This window comes from Heteronotia binoei, chromosome 12 (assembly GCF_032191835.1).
Source record: "Heteronotia binoei isolate CCM8104 ecotype False Entrance Well chromosome 12, APGP_CSIRO_Hbin_v1, whole genome shotgun sequence".
NCBI lineage: Eukaryota > Metazoa > Chordata > Lepidosauria > Squamata > Gekkonidae > Heteronotia > Heteronotia binoei.
The window spans coordinates 17,021,791-17,034,374 of record NC_083234.1 but is presented as its reverse complement, the minus strand read 5'-3'; the positions used below and the strand labels follow the sequence as shown (position 1 = coordinate 17,034,374).

At 49.0% G+C, this 12,584-nt stretch overlaps 1 protein-coding gene across 4 annotated transcripts in view; it reads right to left on the bottom strand.

Moving 5' to 3' along the window:
• B3GAT1 (beta-1,3-glucuronyltransferase 1) overlaps window positions 1-12,584 on the bottom strand; it is a 100,598-nt gene that overhangs the window by 6,483 nt on the left and 81,531 nt on the right. For all 4 annotated transcript variants that reach the window (XM_060250669.1, XM_060250671.1, XM_060250670.1 and 1 more), the window contains one exon: window positions 850-1,146. In XM_060250669.1, the coding sequence (XP_060106652.1) occupies window positions 850-1,146 (297 nt within the window). The remainder of the gene's footprint in view (window positions 1-849; window positions 1,147-12,584) is intronic.

Sequence of the window (12,584 nt, the reverse complement as noted above, 5' to 3'; positions counted from 1 at the left end):
CCTTCCAGCTCTATGGTTCTCTGCTCTCCCATTTTTACAACTCATCTGCAGGGTACAGAGATCAATTCCCCTGGAGGAAATGGCTGCTTTGGAGGGTGGGCTCTAGGGCACTGGACCATGCTGAGGTTTTCCCCCATATCCCACCGTCTCTGCACTCCACCCCCAAAGATATTTCTCAACCCAGAGGTGGCAACCATCGCCACTTCCAGAATTATGGTGACCCTATGCACTAATAGGGTTGCCAAGTCCAAGTCAAGAAATATCTGGGGACTTTGGGGGTGGAGCCAGGAGACATTAGGGGTGGAGCCAAGATCAAGGCTGTGACAAGCATAATTGAACTCCGAAGGGAGTTCTGGCCATCACATTTAAAGGGACGGCACACCTTTTCAATGCCTTCCTTCCATAGGAAATAATGAAGGATAGGGGCACCTTTTTGGGGGCTCATAGAATTGAACCCCCTGGTCCAATCTTTTTGAAACTTGGGAGGTATTTTGAGGAGAGGCACTAGATGCCATACTGAAAATTTGGTGCCTCTACCCAAAAAAACAGCCCCCCCCCAGAGCCCCAGATACCCGCAGATCAATTCTCCATGATTTTCTATGGGAATAAATCTCCATAGGGAATAGCAGAGTTCCCAGAAGACATCCCCCCCCCCCGCTTTCTGACGACCCTGAAGCGGGGGAAGGGCCTCCAAACCGGGGGATCCCCTGCCCCCACCTGGGGATTGGCAACCCTATGCACCAATGACCTTCAAAACATCCTACCCTTAACAGCCTTGCCAAGGGACAGCCATGGCTTCCTTTTTCGAGTCAAGGACGGCCGTGGCTTCCTTTATCGAGGACACGGTACCTTAGTGCAATTGGCAGCTTTTGGCTCAAGGTCGTTCAGGGTCACCAGCTCCCGCAGAAGGCTGCTCTCTTGGTAGCCGCCTTTCACCCCTCGCAGTTTGAAGTAGGCCTGAGGTCGCTGGAGGATGAGCCTGAGATTCACGGCGAAGCCCGCCATGTCGATGGCGAAGGGCCGGTGGGGGTCGAAGACGGTCTTCCAGCCGTACACCTTCCCCGCAGCGTTGACTTTGGGTGACTCGTAGCGCAAGCCCCCCACGAAGGCCACAGGCCACACTGACACCTTCCGGGTGCTCCGCATCTGGAGGAGAGGAGAGGGACCATCATGCGCCCGGGAAGGCATGCGTTGATTCGTTATAATTAGGATATTTGTTTGTTTACTTACTTACTTTAATCTTATATCCCACCCTCTCCGCAAATGGACTCAGGGCAGCTAACAACAACCAAGGACTACATATCAATCACTAAACCAATATAAAGCTAAAGACTATAAAACTATAAATATTACATTATGGTGCTTTTTGCAACTTCTTATGGCGGTTCATGGTTTCTTCAGAGGGCCCATTCAATTTCTGTTAATTTCCTCGATGGTCTCTCCATTGGTGGTCCTTGAGAAATGATCTAATTTCTCGTAGCTGGTATTCCCTCGGTTATAAGGGTGGCAGCATTCTCCACTCAGGAGTCATAGGCTAAACAAAATAATTCTGTTTTGCAGGCCCTGCAGAACTGGGAGATATCCCTCAGGGCCCTTATAGCCTCCAGGAGGGTATTCCACAGCATTGGTGCCGCCACCGAGAAGGCTCTGGCCCTTGTAGAGCTCAGTCTGGCCTCCCTTGGTCCAGGGATGGAGAAAAGATTTTGCCCTCCCAAACACAATGCTCTCTTGGGGACATGTGGGGAAAGGCAGTCCTGTAGATAGGCAGGCCCCTCGGCCATATAGGGCTTTATAGGTCAATACTAGCACCTTGAAGCAGATTCGGAATGCAGCAGGCAGCCAGTGCAGCTCTTTTACAAAGATAAAGGTAGTCCCCTGTTCAAGCACCAGTTGTTTCCGACGCTGGGGTGACGTCGCATCACGCAGTTCTTTTAGCACTGGTTGAATGTGCTCTTATCAAGGGAGCCCCATTAACCACCATGCTGCAGCATTCTGCACCAGCTGCAGCTTCTGAGTCAGAGTCAAGGGCAGCCCCGTGTGGAGGGCATTACAGTAGTCCACGCTCAAGACGACCATATTTCTATGCCCCCTCTTCAGAGCCCTACCCAAAGGAGCTTGCAATGAAAATAAGTTCAGTATAAAAGAACATAAGCACACAAGCAGAGCCTTGCTAGAGAAGAAGAAGATGATGATATTGGATTTATATCCTGCCCTCCACTCCGATTTTCAGAGTCTCAGAGGAGCTCACAATCTCCTTTCCCTTTCTCCCCCACAACATACACCCTGAAAGGTGGGTGGGGCTGAGAGAGCTCTCCCAGAAGCTGGCCTTTCAAGGACAACTCCTGCGATAGCTATGGCTGACCCAAGGCCATTCCAGCAGGTGCGCAAGTGGAGGAGTGGGGAATCAAACCCGGTTCTCCCAGATAAGAGTCCACGCACTCAACCACTACACCAAACTGGCTTTCATTGCAAGTGGAGGAATGGGGCATCCTGCCTCACACAGTTCCTCTGGAGGGCCAAACAAACAGAGTTAGAGAGGACAAGCCCCACCCCTTGCTGTTGCTGCCACCTCCCAGCACTGGCATTCAGAGGTTTGCTGCCTCTGTAGATGGAGGTTCCCCTCAGTCACCAAGATGGACCTCTCTTCCATGAATCTGTCTTGACAAACAGCAAAGCCATTCCAAACAAGCCCAAGGACATAGAACAGTATAAAACTAGCCATGAATCAGATCACAGATCAGAAGTGGATCATAAAACCTGTAATTAAGAGCTTGGGTTAAAGAATGGCTTTGGGCCTTGTGCCTAAAAGATAGTCAAGTTGGTACCACATGAGTCTCAAGTGGGAGGGTGACCAGCGCAACCCTGTAGGTGCTGCTTTGCACCTGAAGAAGTGATCAGTGTTGCAACAAAGCTCTTTCCCTACCACAATTTTTGTTACTTTCAGGTGCTGCTGCACTCTTGCTCTCTCCTACTGCTTTGCATCTGAGCCAGTAGTTCCAGGCATCAAGAAGGGCTAGACCAGGAGTGGCCAAATTTGCTTAACATCAGAGCCAGGTAGAATAAATGTCAGATGTTTGAGAGCCACAAGACATGAATGTCAGAGGAAGGGAGGGAGGGGGAAGGAAGGAAGGAAGGAAGGAAGGAAGGAAGGAAGGAAGGAAGGAAGGAAGGAAGGAAGGAAGGAAGGAAGGAAGGAAGATAGATGGGGAGAAAGAGAGAGGTGGAAAGAAAGCAACTTTAACTATTAAAGCATTCTCCAAGCTGCCAGTTGACTTGACTTGCAGAAATGATTTAAACAGTCAAATGCTTCCCCCAAGCCAGCCAATGGGGCGATGAGGACTTTGAGAGCCACACAATATGTGTGAAAGAGCCACATGTGGCTCCCAAGCCACAGCTTGGCCACCTCTGGGCTAAAAGCTTTTTATAAGCTGTCTGCAACCTTCCTCAAGGGACTGTACCATACAAAGAGCCCCATGTTCTGCTTGATTGACAGTCATGATGGAGCCTCCTCTCTGCAGGCCCCACAAACGAGTTCCTGCTGGGCTTTTTCTACCAAAAAAAGCCCAGGCTCTTAGTAATTTTTGTCACGGGTACTTGGTAATTATCAGTTGATTTCTCTGTGTGACTGCTCTCCATGTTTAGCATCCCACTTGGAGGTTGGCAGTTCTACTTTTCACCCGCTTTGGGGCCAGTTACAAGAAGAGCAAAGAGCCAGGCCGTTTCTCTGCCCCCCCACTTTATATGCTGTAGCCAAGTATTTTACTTTTAATCAAACACAGCCTCACCACAGGGCCACAGGCGGGAGCTCTCTGTCTGCTAGTCGCATTAGACTCTCCCATCGAGGATCTCCTCGCACATCCCTTTATTGCATTGTCCTTAACCAAAGGTCACAAGGGAGCATGGAAACAATCACTGGCTTTTGCTTTTCTTGCACTTCCAGATCTGCTCTCCAGACTGCTGGTCTCCAGTCCTGAACTTCACCTCTAGACCTACTCCGGACTCTGCTCCCTAACCTAGAAAGCCCTGTTGCCCAGGTCTGATCCAGTGACTAAACTTATGTGTTCCATACAGGGTTTTTTTTTTTAGCAGGAACACACTTGAATGCAGTTCAAGGCTGGCTTGGTGGCAGGGGGTGTGGCCTCATATGCAAATGAGTTCTTGCATGGCTTTTTCTACAGAGCCCCATGTGAAACAATGGTAACATCAGGGTGTGTGGCCTAATATGCAAATGAGTTCCTGCTGGCCTTTTTCTTAAAAAAAAAAGTCCCGGTTCCATATATAAATCACATTGCATTGCAAGCAACTAGCCCATTTGGGACAAAGATTTCAGCCCAGCTCTCCCTGATCTGCTAGCTTTCTACAAGCAAGGGAACTATTGGATGGGATGTACCATTCAAACATGAAGCCCCTCCCCCAGAGGACCATTCTGTACACGGAAGTCTCCGCCAAGGTTCTTTTCATTACCCTCCAGTGCTGAAGCAAGTAAATGCAGGCATGTGTTCGGAAGAGATCTCTAAAATATGGTCAATGGGAAAAAAGCTCCAGAAACAGCCATTAAATGTAACATTCAAGACCTGCAGACCGTGCTGGATTAAACTCTGTGGAGGCCACCAGGCAGTCAAAATTTCAGAGGCCCCTTACAAATTATCTCGCAGCCCCTACTGCAGCTTCTCAAAAGCCCCTTTGACAAAGCTTTGGGGGAGAGGCAGGGAGAGGTAAACTCGGCGATGACACCAGCAACAGCCGTACCAGGCAAGCCAGGCAAAGAGCGGGTCAGTTGCTGGCTGTGCGTGCAGGTGGGGAGGGTTGCAAGCAGGGGGGAAACCGGGGGGAGGGGGGAGCCGGCCCTGGGCCTGCAGAATTCTCTCTGGCCTAGAAAAATGGCCTGCTTCTCTTTCAGCCTCACCGCAGGTTTCTACAGGCTTCTCCCCGCCCCCAGCCAGCTGGCCGGTGGGGGAAGCCCCGCCACCCCCAGTCACCATGTAGTTTTGAGCTCCTGCAGGTCCGTTTTTAAAATATGTGCCTTTAAAGCTGAGCAAGAAGCAGGAAACAGGAAGGGCTTCTGAGAACTGGCCCTCCCTTTGTTTTGCTTTCATTTTCAAATCAAGTAAAGTTCTGCAAGAACAAGACCCAGTAAGTATTTGTGTGTGAGAGAGAGGGAGGGGCCAGGGAATTCGCTGGTTTGGAGGCCCTCCCCCCCCCGCCGCCGCTTTAGAAAGCGTGGGGGGGAGGGAAATGTCTACTGGGCACTCTATTATTCTCTATGGAGAACGATTCCCATAGGGAATAATGGGGAATTGATCCGTGGGTATTGGGGGCTCTGAGGGGGCTATGTTTTGAGGTAGAGGCACCAAATTTTTAGTATAGCATCTAGTGCCTCTCCCCAAAATACCCCCCAAGTGTAAAAACGATTGGACCAGGGGGTCCAATTCTATGAGCCCCAAAAGATGGTGCCCCTATCCTTCATTATTTCCTTTGGAAGAAAGGCATTTAAAAAGGTGTGCTGTCCCTTTAAATGTGATGGCAAGAACTCCCTTGGAGTTCAATTATGCTTGTCACATCCTTGTTCTTGGCTCCACCCCCAATGTCTCCTGGCTCCACCCCCAAAGTCCCCAGATTTTTCTTTAATTGGACTTGGCAACCCTAAGCCTGCCCTCTTGCATGAGATGCCTGCTAACACCTCTCCCCACTCACAGAGGGAACAGTTTGCTCTGCTGCTTGCAACTCTGGTTTCCAGTCCCCTTTTGCAACTCTGTTTTCACAGGAAGGAAGGAAGGAAGGAAGGAAGGAAGGAGGGAAGGAAGGAAGGAAGGAAGGAAGGAAGGAAGGAAGGAAGGAAGGAAGGAAGGAAGGAGAGAGACATTGAATTTATATCCCACTCTCCACTCAGAGTCTCAGAGCAGCTTACAATCTCCTTTATTTTCCTCCCCCACAACAGACACCCTGTGAGGTGGGTGGGGCTGAGAGGGCTCTCCCAGCAGCTGCCCTTTCAAGGACAGCTACGAGAGCGATGGCTGACCCAAGGCCATTCCAGCAGGTGCAAGTGGAGGAGCAGGGAATCAAACCCGGTTCTCCCAGATAAGAGTCCACACACTTCACCACTATGGCTGACCCAAGGCCATTCCAGCAGGTGCAAGTGGAGGAGCGGGGAATCAAACCCGGTTCTCCCAGATAAGAGTCTGCACGCTTAACCACTACACCAAATTGGCTCCAGAACAAGAGGCTCCAGAAAATCCCACGCAACATGTTTTCAAAGCATCTCTGATCAGGCCTGGCTCGGGTTTTTGAGGGTGGATTCTGTGGCCATTGAGACCCTTCCCCTTTCCCCAAACCTTGGCCTCTCCAGATCCCCCACCCTCTAATCTTCAGGAATTTTCTCACCTGGAGTTGGCAACCCTAATTCTTGCTCAGCTCACACCCACTGGCTGTGCCGACAGCAGTGGCAGAAACAGAAGCAAAACACAGTTTGAAGAACAGCCTACAGGGATTTCCACCTTCAACTTCAGCTAATATGCTGCATAACCGGTGTTTGGTTGGTCTTACATTTTTCTCACCTTCCCCACCCAGCACAAACTCTTTGAGCCCCCTTCAAAACTTTCTGTGGCATTGTCCCCGCTTTCCTACTTTTGTAGAAAGCTTTTGCTTCTCCTGGGCTGCAATCACACTGACTAAATCAGGGGTGTCAAATATGCGGTCTGAGGGCTGGATCAGGGCCCCGGAGGTCTCCTATCAGCCCCCTGAGCAACTTACTGTCATCTGCTTCCTTCTATCTCTCTCGCTTCCTTCTGCATCACAACTTGCTTTGCTAGGCTTGCTCAATCGCATGGGAGCTACAGAGCAAAGCCTTTATTTTCTCCAATGGCTGACCAGCAGAGCCTTTATTTTCTCCATTGGCTGACCTACTTCTGACTTATTGACATTCACTACAGAAATCTCATGGTCAAAGCTTTGAGCCTAAGGCCCAGGGGAAAAAATGAAATGACTGGGCATCATGTACAAAAGCTCGTGATGCCCAGCCATTTTATGTTTTCTCCTGGGCCTTAGGCTCAAAGCTTTGACCATGAGATTTCTGTAGTGAATGTCAATAAATCAAAAGTAGGTTTGCAACTTACAGCTGCACGCCTGAATAACACCTGAAAAGCATACTCAAGATTGCTACAGCACAGACACTCTCCAGATTTTGATGCAATAATTCAGAGCAAGAGGTGTCAGTTATCGGAAACTGTTAAATAAACAAAATATTGGAAGAGTGCTACTTTCTTAAGCATAAAGTGATTCAACTGAGGCTATTGTGCTTTGGTGACATGAGAAGACAAGAATCAGTGGAAAAGACAATACCGCTAGGAAAAACTGAAAGCAGCAAGAAAAGAGGAAGACCCAACATAAGATGGATGAGCTCAGTTAACGAAGTCACGTGGGGCTGCCAAGCCCCTATTCCAGGTAGGGGTTCTCCTGCCTGGGAGGTTCCCAACCCGTCGGCCCACGTGACATCATCGTGCCAGTGACGTCATGCGCTGACCACTCTAGGCATTTCCTGGAAAACTCTATGGTTTTCCTGGATGCTCTAGCAATTTAGGAGGGAAAACTCTATGGTACAATAGGTCCTCTGCCGGAGACTGGGGAGGACTTGGCAGCCTTAAAGCCATGAGGGCCTTCTGTTGGCAAGACCTGAGCAAGGATTTAACGAGAGGACATTTGGGAGGCTGTTGATTCATAGGGTCACCATAAGTCAAAAGCAACTCAGTGGCACTTCACACACCCAGACAGATGCTAAATGTGGGCAGAGGAGATGGAGGAGAAGCTTGAGTAATTTCTAAAATTCGATGCTTTCACCACCTCCCTTCCCCCACAAGAAAAAGAATGGGGGAGTGGGGTGGGAACCATGCAAAACGGGAATGAAACAGAAAGCATTTAATAGGCAAAGTTTGGGAGGGACGGTGGCTCAGTGGTAGACCATCTGCTTAGTAAGCAGAAGCTCCCAGGTTCAATCCCTGGCATATCCAACTAAAAAGGTTCCAGGCAAATAGGTGTTAGAAACCTCAGCTTGAGACCCTGGAGAGCCGCTGCCAGTCTGAGTAAACAATACCGACTTTGATGGACTGAGGGTCTGATTCAGTAGAAGGCAGCTTCATATGTTCATATGATAGAGTTTCATTTCTCCTTTGCTGGATCAGGCTAAAAGTCTTCCTCACCAGCATCCTGGCCACCAATATACTTGTGTGCAAATGAGGCTTGCCAGCTCTGTGTTGGAAAATACCTGGATATTTTGGGAGGGGAGGCCTGGGGAGGACAGGGTTTGGGGAGAAGCAAGTCCTTAGCAGGGTTCTGTTTTTTCCCAGCTGTTTTTTCAGAGGAATTGATCTTGGTCATCTGGCAATCGATTGCAATAACGGGCGATCTCCAGGTGCCACAGAAAAAAGCAGTGGAAGTGCAGCAGCCCTCCCGCCATTCCAATGGTTTGTCCTTACCAAGTCTTGAATTCAGCAGGAGCTCACAGGAGCATAGCTCCTGAACCTTTCTGACAGCCCCCCTCCTCCTCCCCACCTACCTACCTTGTCCATTGAATAGTAGGTGCAGCTGCATAACAATCCCTGGATTAGGAGAGCGGGCAGCCAGCTTTGCCACACCCCCAGCAGCCCTCATTAACCCCTGAAGAAGCCTGCACCACCCTTTCTCCACTCCTTATGTGATTTTGGGTGGCGGGTGGCTTGCTGGACTTTTGACTGTGGGGAGATGGCTAAAGAGAGCCCCAGGTGAGCGAGGCCTGCTTGGGCTGGCTGGATCTCTAGCCAGCCCAAGCAGGCCTCGCTCACCCGGGGCTCTCCTTTCTTGCGCTGGGTTGCTTTTGACTGGTGGGGGCCTGTGCTAACGAGTTATGCTAATGAGCTCCACCACCTATTTTTTTAAAAGACGACCCTTGGTCCTTATCATTTGGGCCTCTTTGCCTAGTGGCAGGGATTGCAGAGTCAAGGAGAGTAGGACCACGTATTGCAACAAGACTCTGGATAATTGACTTGTTTCATACCTTCATGCGAACAGGCTGTAATAAGACATCAGTGCTGTGCGAGGCAGCTGAATCCCCAGCCAGAACCTGCGTAAGATTATAGCTGAGGGGAATAATCCCAGTAACAAAGTCATTGGGGCTGATTTCAGGTTGTTCACTTGCTGTCTGCAGTTGCAGCTGTCTTAAACTCTGCTCTCGTAAACTCTTGCCTCTGCGGAGGCAACAGGGTTGCCACCTCTGGGTTGGGAAATTCCTGGAGATTTGGGGATGGCGCCTGAGGAGGGACCTCAGCAGGGTACAGTGCCTTAGAGCAGCTATATTCTCTAGGACAGGGATGGCCAAATTTGCTTAATGTAAGAGCCACATTGAATAAACATCAGGTGTTTGAGGGAGGGAAGGAAGGAAGGAAGGAAATGTGGAAAGAAAGCAAATAGATGGGGGAGTAGAGGGAGGTACAGGTGGAAAGAAAGCAACTTTAAATGCATTCTCCAAGCCACCAGCTGGCTTAGCTTGGAGAAGCCATTTAAAGAGACGCATGCCTTCTCCAAGCCAGCCAATGGGCCAGTGGGGGCTTCGAGAGCCACACAATATGTGTGAAAGAGCCGCATGTGGCTCCTGAGCCACAGTTTGGCCATCTTGCTCTAGAAGAACTGATCTCTGTCAATTGCAGATCAGTTGTAATTCTGGGAGATCCCCAGACCCCACCTGAAGGCTGGCAATCCTAAATGTGTCTCCAGTCCCTGGGAATCTCCATTTCAAGCATCCCGGGTAGCCAGTGTTGGGGAAAACCTTTCTCTGCCCGAGACCCTGGACAGTGGCTACCAATCAGAGAAGAGAAGACTGGAATTGTGGACCAATGATTTGGCTCTGTCTAAGGCAGTTTAGTGCAGTTGATAGCAGCCTGGGAAACAGAGATTACAAGCTTGGAGGGGAGGGGAAACCTAGACTAAATTGTTTTGGGGGATTGTGTGAACCAGGCTTCTCCCCAGTTTCCTACCCCTGGGAAACTGAGGTTGACTTGACCTGGGTAGCTAAGCCGAACTGGCTCTGGTTAATGCTGGGATGAGAGATTATCAAGGAAGTCCAGAGGCACTCTGCAGACTGGCAGTTTGGGGCACTTTGGAGGTGGCACTAAGTACTCTGCCTCATTTTGTGACGGAGATTTTCCATCAGATTCCCACCCTGATCTGGTCTCACAGTGCACTTCTTCCATGGTTGACTTTTCAGATTAGCGCTGTGCGTCAACCGTGGAGCATGCCATCTGATCTTATTTTTTTAAAAACAACAACTTTGGTGTCTTTAAAAACATTTTTGGGTGTGCATGTGTCCCCATGTGCCCATGCATATATGCATTGCCATTTCAGAATGGTGAAACTGGAACTAAAGTTTCACACTTCCAAACTGGGTTCAGCATGCCTTGGGGGAGTTCAGAAATCTGGAAGTGCTGGATGAAGGTGCAGGGATATTTTAGCATCAGAATTCAACCACTGTTTAATTTAATATAATTTTTTCAATTTATACCCCGCCCTACCCGCAAGCAGGCTCTGGACAGCTTACAACATTAAAAAACCTTACAAAACATCAAACAAACTACATCCAACTAAATAATCTCATAATTACAGAATTAACAGAAACCATGATCCACATCATTGGCAACAAGTCATAAACCACATATAGGCTGGTAACGTTCAGCATAACATAGACACCTAGATGGTAAAAGTGCTGGGGGAAGCAATGATTTCGGGGAACACCCACAGGATCAATTAAAAGCCTGGCGGAAGAGCTCCATCTTACAGCCCCTGCAAAAGTTAGATAAGTCCCACAAGCCCGGATCTCCAGTGGAAGCTCATTCCACCAGGTGGGGGCCCAGACCAAAAAGGCCCTGGCCCTTGTTGAAACCAGTCGAGCATCCTTAGGACCAGGGAACACATGAAGATGTTGTACAGCTGACCTCAGAACCCGGGGGAGGGGGGCTCATATGGGGAAAGGCGGTACCAATTTGCTCTGTCTATTTACTCTGTCTCCGACTTGTCTTACGACGGAGTGAGTGTGGCTGAGGAATGGCTGCCAGATCTGACTGTATGACCGAGATCTTTTAATCCATTAAGGAAAAACACATATATTGGGTCAAACTCCCCATCTGATCGCAGCCAGAGGCAGGTCATGGCAAACCAATGGCAAACCCAACACTGCTCATCTCTTGCCTTGAAAACCCTACAGGTGGCTGTAAGGTAGCTGCAACCTGATAACAAGGCAACAAAACAAGGGGAAAACCCTCTAGGGTTTGCCTTCTATCTGCCTCTCGCCCCATCTGATTTATCCCTTTTTTTTTTTTGCAGTCTATTAACCAGTTTTTGCAAACTTTATTTAGCTGGGACCGCAGGCTTGAGCAATAGGCACTGTTTAATTTGCCCGCATTTAAATTAATTAACAATACAATGTTGTAAGAGATTGTTTCATTTATAAATCCTCCGGGAAAGGAGAATGTCATTTTGGTGTTCTGCCAATTCCTCCCCCCTCCCCATAAAAAAAAGCCCTACGCTTGACAATGAATCAGTGTTGATATCGTTTAACTGCAGCCATGTGCAGAAAGAGCCAACATCAGCAGGGAAGGGGGGGGGAATGTCTCCCAGAAAATATATATATTTAAAATCTTACCCTTAACACTAATTTAAGAGCCACATTAATGACCCATAAATTACTACATACACATAAGCCACAGCTCTTCCTCAAGAACTCTAAACATAAGCAATATTTGTAGAGCATCCCACCGCTAAAGCCAGGCATCTTTGGGGAGGGTATCACAAATGGAAAATCTGCCGTTTCCTCCTAACCAACAGAAGTAAACCATGACAGCTTATGTGCATATTCAGTGGGCACAAATTTTATTTGCATCAAAAACTTAAAACTGATCCCAAATTTTAGGTGTTCATATTCCTTTGCATCCTGAACTTTTCTCCAAACTGGAGAGCCAGTTGGGTGTAGTGGTGAAGTGTGCGGACTCTTATCTGGGAGAACCGGGTTTGATTCCCTACTCCTCCACTTGCACCTGCTGGAATGGCCTTGGGTCAGCCATAGCTCTGGCAGAGGTTGTCCTTGAAAGGGCAACTGCTGTGAGAGTCCTCTCAGCCCCACCCACCTCACAGGGTGTCTGTTGTGGGGGAGGAAGGTAAAGGAGATTGTGAGCCGCTCTGAGACTCTTTGGAGTGGAGGGCGGGATATAAATCCAATATCTTCATCTACCTCACAGGGTGTCTGTTGTGGGGGAGGAAGGTAAAGGAAATTGTGAGCCGCTCTGAGACTCTTCGGAGTGGAGGGCGGGATATAAATCCAATATCTTCATCTACCTCACAGGGTGTCTGTTGTGGGGGAGGAAGGTAAAGGAAATTGTGAGCCTCTCTGAGACTCTTCGGAGTGGAGGGCGGGATATAAATCCAGTATCTTCATCTACCTCACAGGGTGTCTGTTGTGGGGGAGGAAGGTAAAGGAAATTGTGAGCCGCTCTGAGACTCTTTGGAGTGGAGGGCGGAATATAAATCCAATATCATCTTCTTCTTCCTATTAAACTTATGGTCTCTTC